Here is a 22,549-nt window from a genome sequence, read left to right on the forward strand (position 1 = left end):
GGAAATCTACATTTAAGGTTTCTGCGCTAAAGATGCGAGAAATCGATTTCTCAAGCTCGCATGTAAATCTAGTAACATGTCCTTTGATTAATGTATCACCATTGTTTACTCATCATGTTCTTGAATTAATGTACCAGATTGTTTACACTCCACTTCGCTCATCCACTGTGACGGCGAAAGAAAGAGTTGTCGAAAGTCGTGAAAAAAAGTCAATGAAATCCACTGTGGCAGCGAAAGAAGCCTCGAAGGTGTCACCGACGAGTAATGACAAGCATTCCCAGGTAAATACACACGTTCCTATTGACATGAATGTCAATAATTACAGGTGTTTATTGACATGTATGTCAATAATTACAGGTTCCTATTGACATTCATGTCAATAAACATAAGTGTTTATTGACATTCATGTCAATAAACACATGTTTTTACTGACATGAATTTCAATAAAAACATGTCTTTATTGACATTAATATTAATAACTGATGTATATTGAAATGTTTTTTCATTCTATTAGGAGGAGCGGTTGCAAGCTTTGGAGAATCAAATGGCTACTGTAAAGTCTGATCTCAAGGACATATATGGCAAAATTGACGAGTTAAGCCAACATGTCAAGGGCCTTGACGAGAAGATCCAATTGATCTTTTCGAAGAATAAAGACCCACGAGATTATGACGAGAGAGGACCAACGACACATGATGACGAGAGAGAAGAGACACGTAAAGAAGAAAAAGAAAGAGAGCAAGAAGATGATGACACTCAAGCCGGTGAGGGAGACAGGGAGAACACAGAGAAGCGGGTATACGGAGAGAACGACATTTTCACTCAATCTCAGGTAGTCATTTTTACTCAAACATTCCAAATTTATTTATTTATTAATGTATTTATATTTGTTTATTCAATTCCAGGTAGTTGTTTATGGAGAATGGGGTTTTTTGAACCATACTTCACAAGAACTGAGAGTTATTGAAGTGGAAGAAGAGGCCGGCATGTACGATGAAGATGTAGTTGTTACCCAGGATATTGTAGACCGTGTCAAAGAGCAAGCTATCATCATTTCCGATTCGTCGGAAAAACAGCGGACTCGGAGGCCCCTGGCAACATACACTCCTACACCGAAGTCGCGGCCATATGTTCTTTTCACCACCGGCCCGAAGAAAATGCCCTCTCCTTATCCACTCTCGGATCCAATGGCACCGCCTTCCGATGATGATGTTGATGTGATGAAAAAGTGGTTGGAAGTTGGTCTAAAACCCGGATACAAGAAGACAAATGTCAAGATTAAATACAATGACTTTGAAGAGTCGTTGTCTCCATCTTGGGACTTCCGGGACGTATGCATTAGCTCGAAGACATGGTTTTACACCTTGTGGACAGCAGAGGAATGGCTAACCGATGAGGTATCATTTTTTTACATTCATGTCAATAAACAGAAGTGTTTATTGACATTAATGTCAATAAATAATCTGATTTATATCTATTCATTTCAAGAAATCATTTGAATTCTATTTGTTTGCAGCACATGAGTGTACTATTCTACTACCTTAGGAAGAAGAGGAAGTACACGGAAGTCAGCCATGCATACACGACCACCAACACGCATTTCACGAAATATGTGGAAGAACTATACAACGAATGGAAATCTTGTGAGAATCCCGACAAGTTTGACTGGTCCAAGCAATCAACTGCGCAGAAGATCGTTTTAGGGATGAAATCAGCAGGGAATTGCGTCTGTCCATGGGTAGACGTGGGTATTATTTACGTCCCGTTTCACTCAAAGGATCATTGGATTCTTTTGGTTATCTCCCTCCCCGCCAAGTCAATCACTGTTTATGACTCGTTGAGCTATCGAAAGGGAACTAGAGACAGTATAGCCGGTTTGGTTGAATTCCTTCCCATCTTGCTAAGCTCAATTGGTGCATTTGGAAGCTTGAAAATTGAGGCTCAGACTTCCGAGCCATTCAAAATTATATTCGCCGATGATATGCCTCAACAACATAACTGGTAAGGATGTTTGTCATTATAAATGTCTACTTTTAGATAGTAAATATATTTTTAAATTTAATATTGTGTATTATATTGAAAGCGGAGACTGCGGGATGTTTGTCATTAAGACCGCAGAGTTCTTGATGCACGGGCTTCCATTGACGGATTTGAAGCAAGACAACATGGGCATGTACCGCCAAAAGCTAGTGATTGATCTTTATAGGCACGGTAGTTTGAAGCAAGAGAATAGATGCACGTCCGACAATGATATGTGATGTGTAGTATTAGCGACATTGATATGTATGTTTTTATTTTGCTATCCCATAACTATGATATTAGGTAGCATTAAGATGTCTTCAGGATATGGTAATCTTTTGTGTGTGGTATTATCAGATGTGTTCAGGTACACTATTTAATGCCTAGAGTATGTTATTTTACTGATGTGTGTGGTATTATCTTTTGTGTGTGTATTATAAGATGTGTGTGGTATTTACTGATGTGTTCAGGTATGGTATTTAATAAAGCTGAGGTTTTATTGACATCATTGTCAATAGAACTGGGGTTTTATTGACATCATTGTCAATAAAACTAGGGTTTTATTGACATCATTGTCTATAAAACTGGGGTTTTATTGACATCATTGTCTATAAAACTGAGGTTTTATTGACATCATTGTCTATAAAACTGGGGTTTTATTGACATCATTGTCTATAAAACTGGGGTTTTATTGACATCATTGTCTATAAAACTATTGGTTTTATTGACATCATTGTCAATAAAACTCATCATTGTCTATAAAACTGTTGGTTTTAAGAGAAGTAGAAGACTTTCATATAACAAAAGTCGACATCCATTACTTTAGATCATTCATATTCAGAATTACAAAATGGTTACAACATTAAATTAAAACTTATTCAACGACTGCTTCTCTGAGACAAAGGAACATGATCGTCACATGTCTTTCTATTGTGTCCTTCTTTGCCGCACCTGCTACATTTACGCCCACTAGGCACTTCACCTTGGGATAGTATCCTTCTCTTCTTAGGTCTACCTGCAGGACGACTGTTGAAGTGAGGAGGAAGTAATTTGATTTGTTTAACTTCAACAGGAATGTCACATGCTTTAGCACTGCCATGGGGGTGGATGACACCTAAATAACACCCTTTCCAGTACTCGGTGCTATAATAGGCAGAACAAAAGTCCACAGGTGGAAGGTTACGAATATGACATGCCGCAATCGCATGAGCGCATACAAAACTATCTGTTTGAAATTCTAAACATGAGCATGTTTTATGCTGCAAATTCACAGCCTATCTCTCTCCATCTTTATCTAAAACCTCAAACTCGAAAATAGAAGAAGGTCTCACCTACAATGAACAAGTATTTATAGTGAGTTCTGGAACAATAAACATTGGAACTTACTGGTATTAATGTCAATAAAAAGTCACAGTGAGTTATTGAAAAATAATTAATTTTTGTTCTTTTTTATTTATATTAATGTCAATAAACACTGGAACTTATTGGTATTAATGCCAATAAAAAGTCACAGTGAGTTATTGAAAAATAATTAATTCTTGTTCTTTTTTATTTATATTAATGTCAATAAACACTGGAACTTATTGGTATTAATGTCAATAAAAAGTTACAGTGAATTATTGAAAAATAATTAATTCATGTTCTTTTTTATTTATATTAATGTCAATAAACACTGGAACATATTGATATTAATGTCAATAAAAAGTCACAGTGAGTTATTGAAAAATAATTAATTCTTGTTCTTTTTTATTTATATTAATGTCAATAAACATTGGAACTTATTGGTATTAATGTCAATAAAAATTTACAGTGATTTATTGAAAAATAATTAATTCCTGTTCTTTTTAATTTATATTAATGTCAATAAACATTGGAACTTATTGGTATTAATGTCAATAAAAAGTCACAGTGAGTTATTGAAAAATAATTAATTCTTGTTCTTTTTTATTTATATTAATGTCAATAAACACTGGAACTTCTTGGTATTAATGTCAATAAAAAGTTACAGTGAGTTATTGAAAAATAATTAATTCCTGTTCTTTTTTATTTATATTAATGTCAATAAACATTGGAACTTATTGGTATTAATGTCAATAAAAAGTCATAGTGAGTTATTGAATTTTTTTTTTTTATTTTTTTTTTTTCCAGAAAGAGCATATTACATTAGTATAAATCAATAAACATTGGAACTTATTGGTATTAACAGACCCTGGATTTTTTGTCTCAATCATATACTTTAAGGTGGGCAGAAATGCGTACGACTCAGTGTCAGTTCCGTATAACAACCCAAGGGCCCTTTCTTTTGCTCTCCAAGCCTTCTTATACGTCATACGAACTCCATAATCTGTCTCCATGTAACCAATGATTTCTTTCGGTTTACAATTCATTTGTCGAGGATCCACAAACTTGTGTTTCACAACATCTCCTGTGAATAGCGCCGTGGCTTTTGGATTCTTTCTAGACTCTACGGAACATGTATGCTCAGAATCAAACCTATATTAAGAATAAATGAATGTCAGTTAATAGATCACAAACCTATAAAATAAGATTGTTAATAAATCACAGTATTTATTTACATTGAAGTCAATAAATCATAGTCTTTATTGACATTGAAGTCAATAAATCACAGTGTTTATTGATATCAAAGTCAATAAATCAGTGTTTGTTGAATTTAATGTCAATAAATACTGTGCATTAAGGTTCGTGAATATAACTAAATAATGATGTAAAAAAAAGAAAGGTAGGGAGAAACACATACCTCCTGATCTGAAAAACCTCGGTCTCCCTTAATCTAACCGCACGAATTTCCCACGCACAATTGTCACCCGGGCAAACGACGTGGAGATACTTCTTACAAGAATTTTTTGTCGTGAATGCAAAGTGTTTACTTATCGCATACATGTTCAAATGCTTCTTCAAGGCCTGTTTGGTAGCATATAGAGCTCCTAGCTCGACTCTGATAGGCGAGTTCAAATCCATCACTTCATTCTCCCCAATGTGCTCACGGCCAATCCTGGACGTTTTGGTAGGGGGCTGTGGAGGTCGTTGTGTCAAGGGAGTGGGTTGAAAGGGTCCTTGTGTAGAGGACTGAGGTTGTGGAGATGGTTTATGTGTCGGTGGAGTTGGCTGTGACGGTCTCTGTGGCGGAGAAGAGGGTTGTGATGCCAACGCACGCGGCTGTTCAAATGTGTATTCTTCCAATCCAATTGTGGACGGAGATGCAAACTCTTCAAATCTAGACTCCCCCTTCATTGGACTTGATTCTAGGCGAGACGAGGACGGCTGATTTGCTGCCTCATCGGGCGTTAGCTTAACTATCTCAATAACAAGATGATAATTTGACATGGAAAGATCTCGGCTCCTCAAATACAAGTAATTTTTGACGTGGCTATCGTTTGTAATCTTTATTGGCAATGCAAAAAATGGTGTCTCATATTTGACCACAATGGAATGAGTGGACGGTAAGAGCCCCATCTCAGCGTACAAGGCGTCCATGAGATGGTTGTACTCAAATCCATCTGAAAGCACAAGTACAAACGATGCACCCTCCTTGTATACACATGGTTTAACCCATGTACCACTATGCTTGACATACACTAAAATATCACCCATTACTGCATAAAAAGAGTGTAATCGGGATGTTAATTTCATATTTTAAACATTTAAAATTCCTTCATAAATATTTAAAATCATAACAAAAAAAATTAAAAAACTGTGAAGATTTATTGACATTGATGTCAATAAAATTTTATTTTTATTGACATTGATGTCAATTAATCTTCAAAGAATTTTCCCAGAACCGTTGAAGATTTATTGACATTAATGTCAATAAAAATGCAACAATGTCAATAAATCTTCAACGATTCCCAGAAATTTTCAGAATTTTTTTTTCAGATTTTCCATGCTTCCGAGAATCGTTTTTTTCCTTGTTTTTTTAACTTCAAAGACCACATGAATTCAACGAGAAACTTTTTTCATGAAAATCTCTAAACCCTAAAGTGAAAATGACAAACTATAACATACTAAAAGTGAACGAAAATGAAGAAAAAAAAAGAGCAAACCTTCTTTCCTTGAGTTGAAACCACTGAAAAACGAGTTGAAGACCAGAGAGAGAGAGAGATAGGAGTTGAAGGTTGACGAGAGAGAGAGAGAGAGAGAGAGAGAGAGAGAGAGAGAGAGAGAGAGAGAGAGAGAGATAGAGAGAGAGAGAGACGGGTTGAAGCTTGAAGACGAGAGAGAGAGAGACAGAGTAGTACTAGAGAGAGAAAGAGGGAACGTATGACATAAGGCTGAGAGAGGGAAAACATAATACAATAATAAACTAATCCCAAGAACAAAATTTATTAAATATAAGTAAAAGTCAAACGAAAATGTTAATAAAATTGAGGGTATTTTTGTACTTAAAGAAAATAGATAGTCATAGTTTAGGATTAAATTGAACTTATTTGATTTTGGTCCAAAATCATCATACAAGTCATAGAATATGAATAATCCCTAGATCAAAATTATCACAATTCGTGAAACAAAGGAATATTACTGATTAGATGACCATGATTAGATGACCAAGATATGAATACCATTGGTCAATTTTATTAGAAAACTTGGAAGGAAAAGAAAATGCTCTCTGTTGAGTTGGACTGAAAAAACCCTTAGAATCTTTTATGATTTTTTTGTTGCATAAAAAAAACTTTTGAAATTCCTTGTAGAAATAGATTTACCTAATGAAAAAGCTTTGAATGCTGCCCAATATCCTTTATTTTTCCAAAAATTTTTACGAATACGTTTTTTTGAGATCGAAGTCCGTTTTTTCGGAACTGCCATTAAAAATCTATTTTTTATTGGTATCGTTGAATGTCAAAGATATTCTCTATCAATCTATTGGTTAATGATTCTCAATAAGCCAACAAAAAAATAAGGTTTTTGATAAAAATTAGAATTTTTTCTAATTCAGGTCAAACACTTCTTTATTTTAGAAGTACATTTTGTGCAACAGCCCTTCCTATCTGATAGAACAGGATCACATGATCCTGAACCGATCTTACCTGGGATCGCAAATCCCAAGTTTGTCTATGAAGAGCAGATCTAATTAGATTAGTGTCTATAATTGATTTCTTCTGTGTAATACTAATCGATAGGGCCTCATCGGTAAGTGATGCAAGATCTCGTACATTGGAACCCATGGTTATGGCCTCGAATCCATTAGTAAGGAACATTTTCTTTTCCAAGCGAAATCCCCTAGTATATGAAAGAGTGAAAAAGTGCTTTCGTTGTTGTGGAATAAGAAGCCTTCGTAGCTTAATGCATGTATTTAATTTATTCGGAGCTATTAGAGCGGGATCCAGTTTTTGGGGAATATGAGTCGAAGCAATAACAAGAATATTTCTATTGGAACATCTTTCACAATCCCTGGAGAGATAGTTCGGTAATAGACCGAGGGATAAATAATTCGACTCATTCACATCCAGATCATGAATGTTTGGAATCCATATTATGCAAGGAGACACTGCTTTTGCTAATTCGAATTGAAGGGTGATATAAAAACGGTCTATTTCCGGCATCATATCCATAGTTAGCGCATTCATCATAGTTAGAAGCTTCAGCTTCGTATCAAGGTCCCGGTCGATATCATCACTATCATCAATATCGTCACTATCATCAATAAGAAAGCCCTTAGGCTTGTTATCCAGGAACTTGTTCAGAAATACAGTAATGAAAGGAACATAGGAGTTTGTCGCTAAGTATTTGACCAAATAGGATCGTCCAGTTCCTATAGAACCTATCACTAAAATACCCCTAGAGAAGGCTAAGCGGAGCGAAAAAGGTTTTCCATGAGATGGGAAATGAAAACTATTAGCCCCACAGGAGATTTGTGAATAAGTGATTTTCTGATAATGAGCAAGGAATATCTGTCTTTCTGCTAAACAGGATGTATTGAACTCATAATTCATTAGATACTTTTTATGAATGTCAACTAAGTATCGTAAGTAAATTGCTCCCGGTTGTTCAATCATTTGATAACCAGAGTCATTCTTTGCTAAATGATCATTATGAGTCAAACTCAATAGAATTTGATCAATCCTTTTTTCTGTCGTTAAGGCGGAGAACTGAACCAAGAATTCTTTGTCTTTATCATCAATTGAATCACTGTTCGAGACCCAGGATTCTATTTTATCATCAATCCAATCACCGTTCACCTTTTTTCTTTTTCTTATCAATGAATAGGTCTCTTTACTTGTATGACTTAGATGTCTCGTATTTCTGGAAAAAGCGATTCGATTGATGGGATTTGGTATGATACTTATGAAATCGATCATATCGATGAGATTGATATTCAAATATTTATTCTTAGAACGTATTGATTTGACCCCATAAGTGGGACCGCCACCCCCTAGCATGTTGCCCCCAGAAGCAAAACCCCGTATTTCTTCTAGAGAATCTCCTAATTGTTCCCGAGCAACTAGAAAGAGATTCTTTAACCAGAAAGAATTCAGTTCAGGGAGAGCTAATGCTTGTTGGGTTTTTTGGTTTGAAACTGCTTCACACCCAAAAATAAGCGAGCTACGTCTGAGTTAAACTTGGAGATGGAAGTCTTCTTTCGTTTCTCGACGGTGAAGTATACTAATGAGCATGGGAAACTGATAAATCATTCAATTTTAAAGATATGAATTCTTAATATGGGAGTTCATTTTTGAATTGTTAAAATGCTACTTACGTACGTTTAAAATCAGACAATATTTTCCTTGATGTTTCTCAACCTAAAAATCATTGACGAGCTGGATCAAGCTCATAAGCTCATGAACATAATCGTGGGCCAGTGGCGAGGAAGGTATCTGAGGCAACGTATACATAATAAATATACATGATAAAACAAAGGGAAGTGATTTATTTATTTATTTTTTTATAATTTTTTTTTTGTTAACTTAGATGAAATAAAATTTACCAACTCGTAAAATATGTAAAAAAAATATACACAAAAATGAAAAACTGGTAGCCATGAAAATTAAACTGATAGTAATGGAATTCTTGGGATTAAAGATGAAAGGTTGAGGTAATTTCTTCATTTAGTATTTAATTTTCATATTTTCATGTAAGCAACATTAAATGAACGAAAATATATATTTAGACCAGTTTGGTTAAAATTTTAACCTAATAATTAAGAAAGTAGTTCACACTAGACAAGACACATGTGCTATGTTATGAAAGAGTTAGACATATGTTGGATATATTCTTAATTCTTGAATAGCTGCGCTATAAATAATAATAGAGGGTAGTCATTTGGTTTTTTCAACTAGTTTAAATAATAATATACATTCTTAAAATTATTGTGGAAATTTCCAAACGTACACTATTTTAAAACTTTTTTTTTTTAGAATATCTTGTTTCTTGAAAAATATCTAATTTTTTAGTTTTATTTTTCTTGTTATTTACAATTTAATTTGACTTATTTTTTTTTTACTCTTTACAATTTCATTTAACTTTTTCTTAGTAGTTTACAATTTAATTTAAATATCCACAACATTATGAAAATTTTTAAAAATAAGTCGCGAGTTCGATCCCCACCGACAATAAATGTCTTTAAAATAATTTTTGAAAATATAGTATTCAACAAAATAAAATTTTCAAATAGTTATTTGTGATAAAGCCTTAACAAATGTATTGAAACACAATAGTTTTTTTAATTCAACAAAAAAAAAAAAAACAAAACAAAAGAGAGGTTACGTTACATATATATAACATGGCAAATTCGAATAATATATCACTCATGAAGTTTTGTCTTCCAATGGTGAATTGATCAATGCTATATTACTGAGCAAAGTTGAGTCACTCGCTCGCTCACTCTTTCACCTTCATCTGATCTACTACGCTTTTGTAGTCAAGCTTGCAGCTAAAAACAAGCCTCAAAAAGTCTTCGTACCTAATAGTTATGTACTTGACCTCGTCACTAAATTCGTTCAGAAGATCTGATTTAGGAATAGGACCAATGATGGCTTCGGGGTTCGGATTGTGAAACGTGGCGATTGAAAGTCTATGCTTTTCTGGGTTTACAATCACTCTGTGCTCTATGCTCTTGTACTCTCCGTTGCTCATAATCTGCCACAGTTTTGCTTTAGTTCTCAACATCTCACATAAATCTAATAGCTTCTCGGCTTTTTTAAAAGAGAAATTTCATAAATTGTACCTCATAAGTAGCAAAATATCAAGGATAATCCTCTTACTTTCAAAATATCCAGAAATTGACTTTTTTCTTCGAAAAATAGACAAAATACCCTTCAAAGCATTACACAGATTTTTTTTCTTTTTCCCTCTCATTTTTACTCTCCTATCGTAAACCATCATATCCTACTGTAACTATCGTATCTTATCATATCATATCATAAATCATCTTCACCATCGTAACCATCGTATTCTATCGTAACTTGTCGCATTCTATCATGAATTATCTTAAGTGAACATTTTCATCGTGAAAAACGTTGAATTTCATCATATTCTATCGAAACATATGTGAATTTTTTTTTTTTTTTTTTTATCTTCCTACGCCAGATCTAACATCCCGAGTTGTTATAAAAAAAAATAAATCACTAGATTGATTTAAGATGACTAAATAAGTGAACTTACCCATTATTCAGCGAAAATAAACGAAATCCACCGATGTAGAGAGGATTTGAGGTGTGTTTGAGAGTTAGAGAGAGTGAATAGAGGAAATCAGGAAAAGTTAGAGAGAATGAGGGTAAGTGGGCTTAAAGGGCATTTTGTCTGTTTTTTTTTTTTTTTGTCAAAAGACAATTCTTAGATATTTTGCATCCGTTCTTGATATTTCATGACTTATGAACTATACTTTATGAAATCTTCCTTTTAAATCGTACCACCAAAAAAAAAAAAAAGATTTGACAATTGTAAACGAGACATTTTATTGAGGTCTATATTGAGACATTTTACGATCTAAAAGTTATAGGAATAGATCCAATTGTTTAGAGCTAATAAGAATTATACTTTTATTATTCTTAGTAAAAAAACCTAAGAATTATACTTTTATCTCTAACCTAATATTTTACTTTTTAATTTTTAACACAAAACATTTATCTTTTATCATATTAAATATTAATTTTGTATTGATTTTTTTATTATTAATTTAATTTGCATGTCAACTCGCTACTAAGACACAGCTAAACGCGTGGGCTATTTTAGATACTCACTACGTTAAATTTTAGCCCAACCAACTACATTAATTAGAAAAGTAACTCAAACTAATAAAAGACGCATGCGCCATATTAGGAGTGTGCAAGAAAAAAAAAACCAAAAATAGTAAATCCGATCGCACCAAATTTTTTTAAACCACCGATCCAAGTTTAAAACGGGTACCAGTTATCGTAATCGGTTCGGTCCAATTTTTTAAACTAATTTCAAAACTAGAAGCTAGTGGGATATTTTTCACCATGCTAAAATTTACACCAATCCGGTGTTAAAATTGGTGTGCGCTGGAGATTATTGCACGATAAAAAAACACGAAATTTTACACCAAGTTGGCGTTGGGTCTGAGTTGATCATTTAATTGGCATATATGGTGTATATACTATGTTTTGTCGAATAACTAAATATTGTATTATTTCAAAATCTTATTTAATTTTACCTCGATAATGTCACCGATGTTCACGATAAGTGCACCGGGGATGGGATTCACGGGTACCCATATACTATTTCTCTTGATTTGTAGACCTTCAACATCATTGGCTTGTAGAAGCAGCGTTATCCCAGTGGCGTCGGAATGTGGGCTTATCCCTAACACCTTATGGGGTTCCTTGCAGGGAGGGTAGAAATTCATCTTAACGCCTTGTCTTCCGCCCTCAAACAACTTGGGGAGAGCCTCCGAGTTGATCCTCAAGTTTTGAGACATGAGGTTGATTAGCACTGCCCCGACTTCGTTCAATTTCGATGAGTATGTCTCCATGCTTTCTCTTACCAACGCAAGACAAAACAAATTAAGGGTAGTCTAGTGAAATTATAACTTTTGGAAAATAATTTACCAATCATATATTGTTTTGAATAAAGATAATTAGTTATTAAGTTATGTATTTGAGGTCAAATTTTCGCATTTCATCTACATATGAATCGAAATTGACATTTTTTTAACAAGAAATTTACGGAACTTATCAATAATTTTTTGTGAATTCGATGAAAATAACATAATCGACATTTGAGTTGTACATCTTTAATTGACATTTCGTGCTTGGAATTTTTCATTTTTGTCTTGATTTTCAACTTACATGTCGATTAGGATCAAACTTGTATGTTTTAATTTTGGCTTCCTTGTTTCAGAGTAGGGTCAACTCAATGTTTTATGACGTCATAAGATGATTGTACAGAATAAGAGTGGACGGATTGAGTGAGATGAAAGAGAAATGAAAATAATTAAGTAGATTTAAAAAAAAAATTATAGTCAATGATGTAAAATGCTCATAAAACATTAAAAGTCATTCATTTTTCGGTCCGTATAAATGGAAACTAGAATTGATTAATTAGTTTTGCTATAACTAAATTATTAAATCACCCTTATATTTATATTAGAACTCCATAGATAAAGGTTATAATTTTAATTTAATCTAGTTTGTTTTTTTTATCCCTCCCTAGAGTGAAAAGGGATTGTTTTTGTGGGTGCAAAGATATCAAATAAGAAATTTGAAAAAATACGACTCTCGTCATTCTTAAAATTGATTTTTTTTTATTTTTTACTCAATAGTGTAAAAATATTGAAAAATATGATTCATTAAAACAAAAATCTTTAATGACTATGTCCGGTCACATACGGCCTTGGCCGAAAGCGAAAAAGAAAAATTGCTTCCTACTTTTTTTTTTTTTTTTCGTAGTCGTTAAGGATATTTTGATTAAGTGAGTCTTATTTTCGATTTTTGACTAGCTATTTTGGATAAAAAAAAATCTAATTTAATGACTTAAAAGTCACATTTTTATTTTAAATTTCTCAATCAAATCAACTATATGTTTTCCTCAATTTTACTTCTCCCCCTCTTACTAAACAAACAAAGCTTGGGTCGTACCAACCAGTCTATGTACGAGAAAGATTTGCAAAAAATGATATCGTGCGTGTTAATTATGTACCTGAAACAAGTGGGATAAGTTGGCCAGAATCTAGTATTTCTTTGATGGATTGGACGGGTAATGATGTAAAACATGTCTCCCCAGTCAAGTTTTTGATCTTCCGACAAAACAAAGACTTGTCCATAGCCTTGGACGTTGTTTGGGAGCTGAGAATATGCCTTCTTTTCTTCTTGTGACAGCTTAAAAAACTCTTCTGCGCTGTTTGTCATTCTTTCAATCACTTCCTTAGGGACTCCATGATTGATCACCTGTTTATTCCACCATCGAAGATTTTAAACATCTCTATTCACTCGTGTTTACGTGGAAACCAATAATGCGCATACACACGCATGTTCCTTAGATAACATTCTTGAATTTGTACATGCATGACTGTACTCATTTAGTTGGTTAGGAATCCTATTAAAAGTTAACGAGAGCTAACAAATATTTAAAAAGGTCATAGGTTACTTATGTTATTGTAATTAATTTTAAGATGAAATACCATATATATATATATATATAAATATTTCACATGATATCATATCTTACAAAGTACAACACACATCGAGTCAAAGTTAGGATTTCAGGTCAAGCGCTGAATGAACGCAGAAAGCTGTGATGTTGTGGTGGCATATTAAGAAGAAGAAAGCCAATGAAATAGCAAAGCGACTACCTTCGATTAAAATTAAATATATTTTATTATTATAATATTTAAGAAATAGTACATTCGTTCATGTGTCTCCTTTGCATAGCGCACATGTCTCGCTCTAGTTTGATTTAATTTTTAATTTTTAGATAGTTAATTCGACTATAATTTTTAGGTAGAGAGTTTAAAATATGCTTAACTCCTTTATTTATGAAGTCCACGTTGAAAGTGAATGAGAACTAACTACTGCTTATAAAATTCATGAGCTATTCATCTCATTTCTCAATCGGTTTTGAAATGTAATCTTATGACATTTTAACAATTATTGACAATTTTTCCTAAAATTTCTAATATTATTATTTTTAACTTTGGGTTTGAATCCTGAATAATTTTATCTTTGCAATTTAAATATCAAATTATTAGAGTTAATTTTTTTTTTATTTATGACCCTTTTTAGGTTGGATGTATGATCTGCAAGCATTAATTTTTTATTTTTCACGAATTTAGTGTAAAGAAATGGCCCGAACAACCAATTTTTTTTTTTTAAATAATAACTCAACTATTAATTTATTTAGGTAAATAGCTCAAACCTAAATCTAACATTAGAATATTCCAATTTTACCCTTCCTCACCCATGCCATGGTTCGAGATCAGCATGGAGATTGATCAATCTCGATTCCGACACTCTCGTCGTCGTCGTCGTAAAGGAAGACAAATTCGAGGACGACGAAGACACCGAAAAATGCTCGAGATTCTCTGTCGGCTTAAGGAGCCGTAGTAAAAGCTCAAACAGAAGACCTCCAATGGCTTTTTCCATCCCAATTGCGAAGACATAGTGGTGTATTAGTTTTAGATTGGCGATCGTCTCATTCCGACCAAGAGGCCTTCGATTCAGATGCTGCAGCATCTGATCGGCGCTTGGCATGCCGGTCGAGATTGATCAATCTCGATTCCGACACTCTTTTCGTCGTCGTCGTAAAGGAAGACGAATTCGAGGACGACGAAGACACCGAAAAATGCTCGAGATTCTCTGTCGACTTAAGGAGCCATAGTAAAAGCTCAAACAGAAGACCTCCAATGGCTTTTTCCATCCCAATTGCGAAGACATAGTGGTGTATTAGTTTTAGATTGGTGATCGTCTCATTCCGACCAAGAGGCCTTCGATTCAGATGCTGCAGCATCTGATCGGCGCTTGGCATGCCGGTCGAGATTGTTTCCGAAAGGGGATCGTCATAATTAATCAGATTAACTTTCACACTTAATCGGATTAACTATCACAGCTAATACGTGAAGACCTTGCATCAAGGTTCGAGCGGCCGGATCGGTGTAACCGTTGGGACTTGTCGTTGCTCTACCTCGTTTTCAGATGAGGATCATCACAGTTAATCAGAGTAACCTTCATAGTTAATCGAATTAGATGTCACCATTAATACACATAACTGGACTTACAGAAGCGAGCGAGTCAGAGAAGTTGACTCAGATAGACTCTCTGGGCGGATCGAGCAGCAGATTAACTATGACAGTTAATCACATTAACCGTGACAGTCAATTACATTAACTGTTTCTCGCCGGAGAAGAAGAATCACACTGATGAAACTGCTCGTTTTTCAGGCTACTTCGGTGCCGCCGCGGTGATTGTCTTTTCCTATACTCGTGTGTCACCTCACGAAAAAGCACGATTTCGATCAGAGGAGCGGTTCTTGTTCGGCGACGAAGATTTTTTCTGTTTTCGATTCTTTCTCAACCTTTCATTGAAGATAGATTACATTTCGATCTACTCCGATCTATTGTCTTCACTTTAAACGGAAAGGCCGAATGACGATGGAGATTACGTCGGCGATGGCAAGCCGAATGATGGCGTTTGGAAGTTTCTAAGGCTGTTCCTCCATTGCAGAGAGCAAACGGCACAGTGGCCATGGCCGCAGGAGAATCCGGCTTCCATGTTGCCGATGGAAGCAAGATTGTTGTCTTTTTCCGCGAAGCAGGACTTTCTCGTCGATTTTGTTCATGGTTAAGGTGGTTTTTCTTGAGATCATTCTAGAGAGAGAGAGAGAGAGAGAGAGAGAGAGATTAATTTGGGGAAAAGTGCTATTTAGGAAATCTGATTAGTGTTGACTATTTGCTTAAATAAATTTGTTTGACTAATATTTTAATCTCACTCATTTAAAGAGACTAGATGTTAACAATTAATTTATATATATATATATATATATATATATATATATATATTAATTTTTAATGTATCAGCATATAAAATGGTATGCGAGTAGATATTGGTTTTTAAATTAATCTTATGAGTAGAATGATATTGAAACCATTGAATTTCTAATATATTAATAGTCATTAAGTTAATAAATATAAATATATATTTATAAATATTTATGTGATCAAAGAACTAAATTCTTGTTCATAGTTTTGAAATTATTTGTTGTAACTAGTCAATATTCTATCTCATTTTAGGTCTTTTCAGGGATATGACCAGAGTTTCATTTTATTAAAGAAATTGCTAACATATTTTTGCAGGTACAATTATACCCATTGGAAAAAGAGTTAATTTAATTTACTCCTCCAGTTAATTTAATTTATTGAAAAGTTAATTTGATTTAATATATATTTAATTTAATTTTACTCTTCCAATTAATTAAATTTTAATTTTTTTTATCCAATTAAGCTAATATACTGCCGTTCAGAGTCTTCACCATCACCGATTTCAAACAGACTCTGCCGATTCCAAACAACAAAAATACGAACAATAAATTGAATTTGCTATTCTAGTAAATTAATTAACTATAAAAAAGAAATATTTTCAGAGTTATCTACGAGAATTATAACAAAAACCCTAGGCATAACTATTCGAATTGATTATATAATGAACCTGCAAATGAATATTATCAATTTTAACTATGTAAATATCACCATCACCGATTCCAAAAATAAAAAATACGGACAATAAATTGAATTTACTCTTCTATAAATTAATTAACTAAAAAAAACAGAAAAAATTTCAGAATTTTCTACGGCAATCATAACAAAAATCCTAGGCAGAACAATTCGAATATACCATGTAATGAGTTTGCAAACAAGTTTCATAAATTAAACTAAGTATACAAGAAGAATTGTTTATGGCGTAGATGGAGACGAGCGTGACAATGGACACTATGGATTTCTTTTAAGAGTTTTCGGCGAGGTGGTCGTCGGAGGAATCGCATAGAGGTGTGACTTCACTGTAGAGAGAAAAAGGGAAGGTTTGGGCGCATGCTTTGGAGGAGAGAGAAACGGCCATGGCTGAAGAAGAGTGAAATTATGATTTGGGGGTATTTTTGGATAACTGATGTAATATTAATGGAGGTGGGCTACTTTCTTAATAAAAACAAACTTGAGCTACTTCTTGAAATCAAGTTGGGCTATTTGGCTATTGTGCTAGTTGAACCATATAAATTTGTTCAACCTCAATTTAGTGTTTTAAGGGCTAGATAATAATTATATAAGCTTATTTTTTAAAATTAACAAGCTACTTAAAATAAAATACATTTCAATTTTTCTTAGGCGATAGATCTCTAAGCAAAAACTTGTTGCAATTAGTCATTCTCATAACTTCTTTTAAGATTTTAGTCAAAGTTTCATTTTAGTACCAAAAAAAAAAAAAATTGCCCATCATGTCCGCAGTAAATTGATTTACTAAAAGTAAATTTAATTTACTATTTTGTTCATTGATTTACTGCGGGTTTGATGGATTATTTTTTTAATATAATGAAACTTAAGCTGCTCTTTTTTTTAAAGAGTGTAGCCAATTGAGCTACTAATCTAATTACCCAATTTATAAGTTTGCTATTTTTTTTTTATGACAATTACAAAAAAATTATGAAATCAACAACATCAGTTCAATCAAAGACCATGGTCAAAACCTTATTTGACAAACACAAATCTGGGCAGCATTTGATATGAAATTTGCGAAATGGTTGAAGATATACGCAAAAGATTTGGGCTTAAATGAGAGCTTTTATTGCTTGAGAAAATTATGCATGCAATCAAACGTTTGTGTTACATATATGTATATGTATGTATGTTAAGCTGAAATTACCTGAAAGAAACCCCAATCTTTACAAGCATAGTGAAGCCTTGCCATTTCATCATGGCCATCACCAAATAAACATTGATAATTTTCATCAACCAGTTTACTCATATCGATTACCGGGATCCGAAACGAGTTGCGTTCTTCGCCGGAAACAACATCACCGAGTTCAGCTTCTTGCCGGAGATAGCGATGTGGAATTTCTTTGAGGTCTTTTGAGGCAAGATCTTGAACGCTCTCCACTGGCAGAGAACCACCATAATCAGTATTACTCTTCATGGCTTGACGACCGATCTCTCCGTTATTGATCCGATCAAATATTTTGATGGGTAATTGATTATCTAACTTGTGGGTTATTTCAATTGGTATTGATTACTGGTTCATTATTTAATATATCTTCAATCTGAAGTAGTTGATTTGTGATATCTTTTAAAAAAATATATTATGCAGTGTAGAATGGTTGTCCAGTTTTAATAATTTATTGATTAATTGAGCACGTTAGGTGATCAAATACAACTTGGTTTATAAAAATAGATTAAATACGCATATAGATAACATATCTATCTTTTGACCTTGAAATTAGGCAAAATAAAACGTCAACAAACTCCCTTACTCTTAAAAAAAAGGACATTTTTCCTTAATTATTATTTATATTGTATAAATAATATATCGTTAATTATATTCCACTTAACCACAATTTACAAGAAATAACATTCAACGGAGTGGTAACTAGCTTGGTTTAGTTGTAATCTCACACATGTCTCGACGGAGAGGTCATGAGTTCGAACCCCATGGAATGCAGAAATACATGCCCCTAAGGATTCATTCTAAACTATGTAATCTTGACCAATAGTGTCACCTGCACTTTGTACTGCTAATATATCTTATAATCCTGCACTATGTAAACTTGTTGCGATTTTTACGCGCGCAAGTGCACGATGCGCTCAAGTAATATAGTGAATTAAGTACGAGTCTTGATCCCACGAGGAATAATCTTAATTAACAAACAAATCAACTAGCACGAATTGAACTAAAGAGTAGATGAAAAGATGTCACAAATTATTGACATGTTCTAACGCAAATAAATAACAAACACTCAAATAATAGTTGTAAGCAGAAAGAGAGACTAAGTACCAAGGTTTCACGAGTTTATTCACTGGTTTGGAGATACGAATTTCACGCATAATCAATAATCAACTCACTACTCTTTGTTAATCATACTCACAAAATAATATTGCTAAATCTCTCTCGAGCATCTAACAACCTATGTCAAAATTAGGAAAATCTTCTCTCGATCTCAATCCCTAACAATGGCATGCATTCATATCAAGAGTATTCACACGATTCTATGGCAACCTAACTATCTCTAGCCTAGGCATGCATCATAGTAATTCAAACCAAAACACTAACAACCTAATCTTTCTCAAGCATCAAGTTGAAGTACAAAATCATGAACAAGGTAGCTAATCTCGATCAAGCATTAAAACGGATTTGAATTACGCAAAGCAGAAGAGAATTGAAAATTGAACTTCAATATATTAAATCATATCCATAACCGAATCCTAAACCCGCTACGCCATAGTCCTTAATGGAATTAGTTCATAGTGTAGCGAGAAAACAAAAAGAGAATGAGAAAATAGGAATAAGAAACCATAATTAAAAATTCAATTGTGAATTAAAATACGGGAGTTCAAGAGTAAATGAGAAGAATAAAACTATAATTGGCGCGAATCGATGAAGAACGACTCTCCCCCTTTCCTCTATCTCTCTCAAACACTAAGTGAAAACAATAAAAAAAAGTGCTAAGATCCCTAAACAAGATATTGAGAGGTGTATTTATAGGCCTAGGTCAAAATCCTTGGGTTTCTCTTAATTTTCGGAGCAGACTGGGTAATTAAAAGTGATCCAACGGCTCAGATCGACTCCAAATTCGCGTTTCCTCTTTTTTTTTTGTCTCGATGGACCTTGCGGCACGTGGTACGAGGGTCGCGCCGCGAGGTTGACATCTCGGCGGACTTCGCGTTCCGCGTCTCATGCTCAGAGATAGATTTCAGTGATTTTCGGAACCTCGCGGCACGAGGTCCTTGGGCCGCGCCGCGCACTTTTTCTTCATGCGCGCACCGTTTTTGTAACGGCCATAACTCCTAGCTACGATGTGCGATTCTTGCAAATAAATATGCGTTGGAAAGCTAAGAGAGAGCTCTATCCAATTATGGAATTGTATCATCCAAAATCGTTACTTCAAACTCTCAGAATTGTTCACAAGAGGACGTTGTATTTCTTCTTTGCTCTAACTTGGCGAACAGTCTTCGAATCTTCTCAAAATTGCTCCGTTACTTCACGTGATGCTCTAATAACCTCCTTTATATCTCATTGGCCTCTAAAACCTATAATTCTCTCAAAAACACACAAAAAATCACAAATACTCGAGAAAACGTTCGAATTTAGTCTGGAAAATAGGAGTTTCCGCGTGATTAAGGCACCTATAAGAGAGGTCATGGGTTCAAACTCCATGGGATGCAGAAATGCATGCCCCCTAGGATTTATTCTAAACTATGTAATCTTGGCCAATATTGTCACATACTATGTAATCTTGACCAATAGTGCCCCTACTAAAAAAAAACATTCAACATGTAAGAAATTAATGTTTTTGCCTTTCATAAAGGTTCTATTTCATGTAGACTTTCTATTTACGTTAGGAGCACCACCTTGAAGTGGGTGAAAAACATATTTACTAAATCAAAATTCACACCACATCTCGATGAGACTCCGTTCGAACAGTTTTTTACGGGTCTCGAGCTCGAGTTCTCATTGGTACTTGTACATGCTTGCACTTTTTATACTTGAGACTGAGCCGGCAACCCAATGCAAAATGAACTTTGGGTTGGGGGTCGAGGCAAACAGACTTGTACAATTTGAGTACGCGTTGATCATTGGTTTAGCGTGGATGCTGTAGTGTTGTAGGAGGATCAAAACGAGTATTCATTGAGGAACAAGTTGAAGATGGAGCACTTAAATGGTGCATATGTAGTCAAGTATATGGAGTTGCTTACCCGAGATTTGAAAAGCATTCTCTACTCCTTTGTGATATTGAATACAAAGTATGCATTCTTGGTCAAGCAAGAATAGATTTTGAGAATATTCTCGTGGAAAAGAGTGTAAGTATTTATCCATTGTCACTAGGACAAAAAACGTCATCCGGTGCGACGAATGTCGCACCAAATACCTCAAGGTGCGACATTAGGTGCGAAATTGTCGCACCTAAAACCCCGTCGCTAAAGGCATTAGGTGCGACATGTCGCACTTAATAACTATACCTTTAGGTGCGACACTTTCAGGTGCGACAATCTCGCACCTAATGCCCAAAATATTTTCCAGCCAAATTTATAAAAATTGGCGGGTTATTCATATCGGGTGCGACATTGTCGCACCTAATACCATTCCCGCCAATATATTCGGTGCGACATTGTCGCACCAAATATGTTTTTTTAATTAAAAAAATTACAAAATCAGAAAATTAAAATTCATTTAGAATTAAATAAAAATTAATTAACAAAATTCTAAATTAATTAGAAATAATATTCTGAAAATAGAATTCTTAATTAATCTAATCTAACATGTTACATATTATTAAGAAATTTGACAATTACTATACGTTACTATTTTCATCAAAGTTATATTTTCATCTAATCTAACATGTTACTATTTACATATATATTACTAATTAATCTAACTAAACATGTTACTAATTAATTAATTAATTAACTAAACGTGTTAACATCTAATCAAAGTTATATTTTCATATATATTACTAATTAATCTATATGAAATAATCTAAAAATATTACTAATTACAAATAACTAACCTTTTCCGAGGCGACGACGAGGCAACGAGATACGACACGGGGCTGCGAGTGACCAAGCTGCGGCGAGGTCGGGGACGGGCTGCGGCAAGTCGGGGACGAGCTGCGGCAACATACATCGTGAAATAAATTAATAAGAATACTCACAAGTCAAAACCAAATGTCACAAACATGCTAAGAATGGTACTGCTATAAAAATTAATTTAGAGTCTAGACCAAAATGTCAAAACCTTTCTCACTTCAGTTCTCATACAAAATAATTAGATATAAGTGCATTACATAAATTAGAAAGTAAATACTAGGCTCGGAATCTCTGATTTTGGCTGCAACTTGATCGGTGGTGCCTCGCAGGGGGCTGTCGGATTTGGGGGGCTCGGAGTTCAACAGGGGACAAGTGGTGGTGCCTCGCAGGGGGCTGTCGGAGGAGACTCGGAAGCGGGTTCAGCAGAGATGGTCACGGGCGGCGGGGCGGAGATGGTCCCGGACGGCGGGACGGGCCTGGTCGGAGAGAGACAAAATGAGATTGAGATTGAGATTGAGAGAGAGAGGGTGAGAGAGAGAGAGAGAGAGAGAGAGAGAGAGAGAGAGAGAGAGAGAGAGAGGCGTACCTTGGAGGACGGCGAGATTCACGGCGGAGAGGACGCAAGTCGCCGGAGATAAGCTGAGTGGAGGCTGGTCAGAGAGAAAGAGAGAGTGATAGGCCGAGTGGAGGCTAGTCAGCAGCGGGAGGGCCGAGGAGATGGCGAAGAGGAGGGATGGGTGCTGGTCACGGGCGGCGGGGCGGAGATGGTTGTGGACGGCGGAACGGGCCTGGTCGGAGAGAGGACATAATGAGATTGAGAGAGAGAGAGAGGGTGAG

At 34.7% G+C, this 22,549-nt stretch overlaps 1 protein-coding gene across 1 annotated transcript; it reads right to left on the reverse strand.

Annotated features, from left to right (window-relative positions):
* Nucleotides 1–9,579: 9,579 nt before the first annotated feature.
* On the reverse strand, nucleotides 9,580–18,299 carry LOC149404924 (S-norcoclaurine synthase 1-like). Its single transcript, XM_089605026.1, has 4 exons — nucleotides 17,838–18,299; nucleotides 13,132–13,379; nucleotides 11,648–11,972; nucleotides 9,580–10,110 (listed from the first exon to the last, which is right to left on the reverse strand). Exons 1-4 carry the CDS (start codon nucleotides 18,105–18,107, stop codon nucleotides 9,853–9,855), a joined length of 1,101 nt encoding a protein of 366 aa, XP_089461152.1. The 5' UTR covers nucleotides 18,108–18,299; the 3' UTR covers nucleotides 9,580–9,852.
* Nucleotides 18,300–22,549: the final 4,250 nt, after the last annotated feature.

The sequence above is a fragment of the Urtica dioica genome, chromosome 2 (assembly GCF_054948205.1).
Source record: "Urtica dioica subsp. dioica isolate 48M chromosome 2, U.dioica_male_clone48M_v1_H2, whole genome shotgun sequence".
Classification (NCBI taxonomy): domain Eukaryota; kingdom Viridiplantae; phylum Streptophyta; class Magnoliopsida; order Rosales; family Urticaceae; genus Urtica; species Urtica dioica.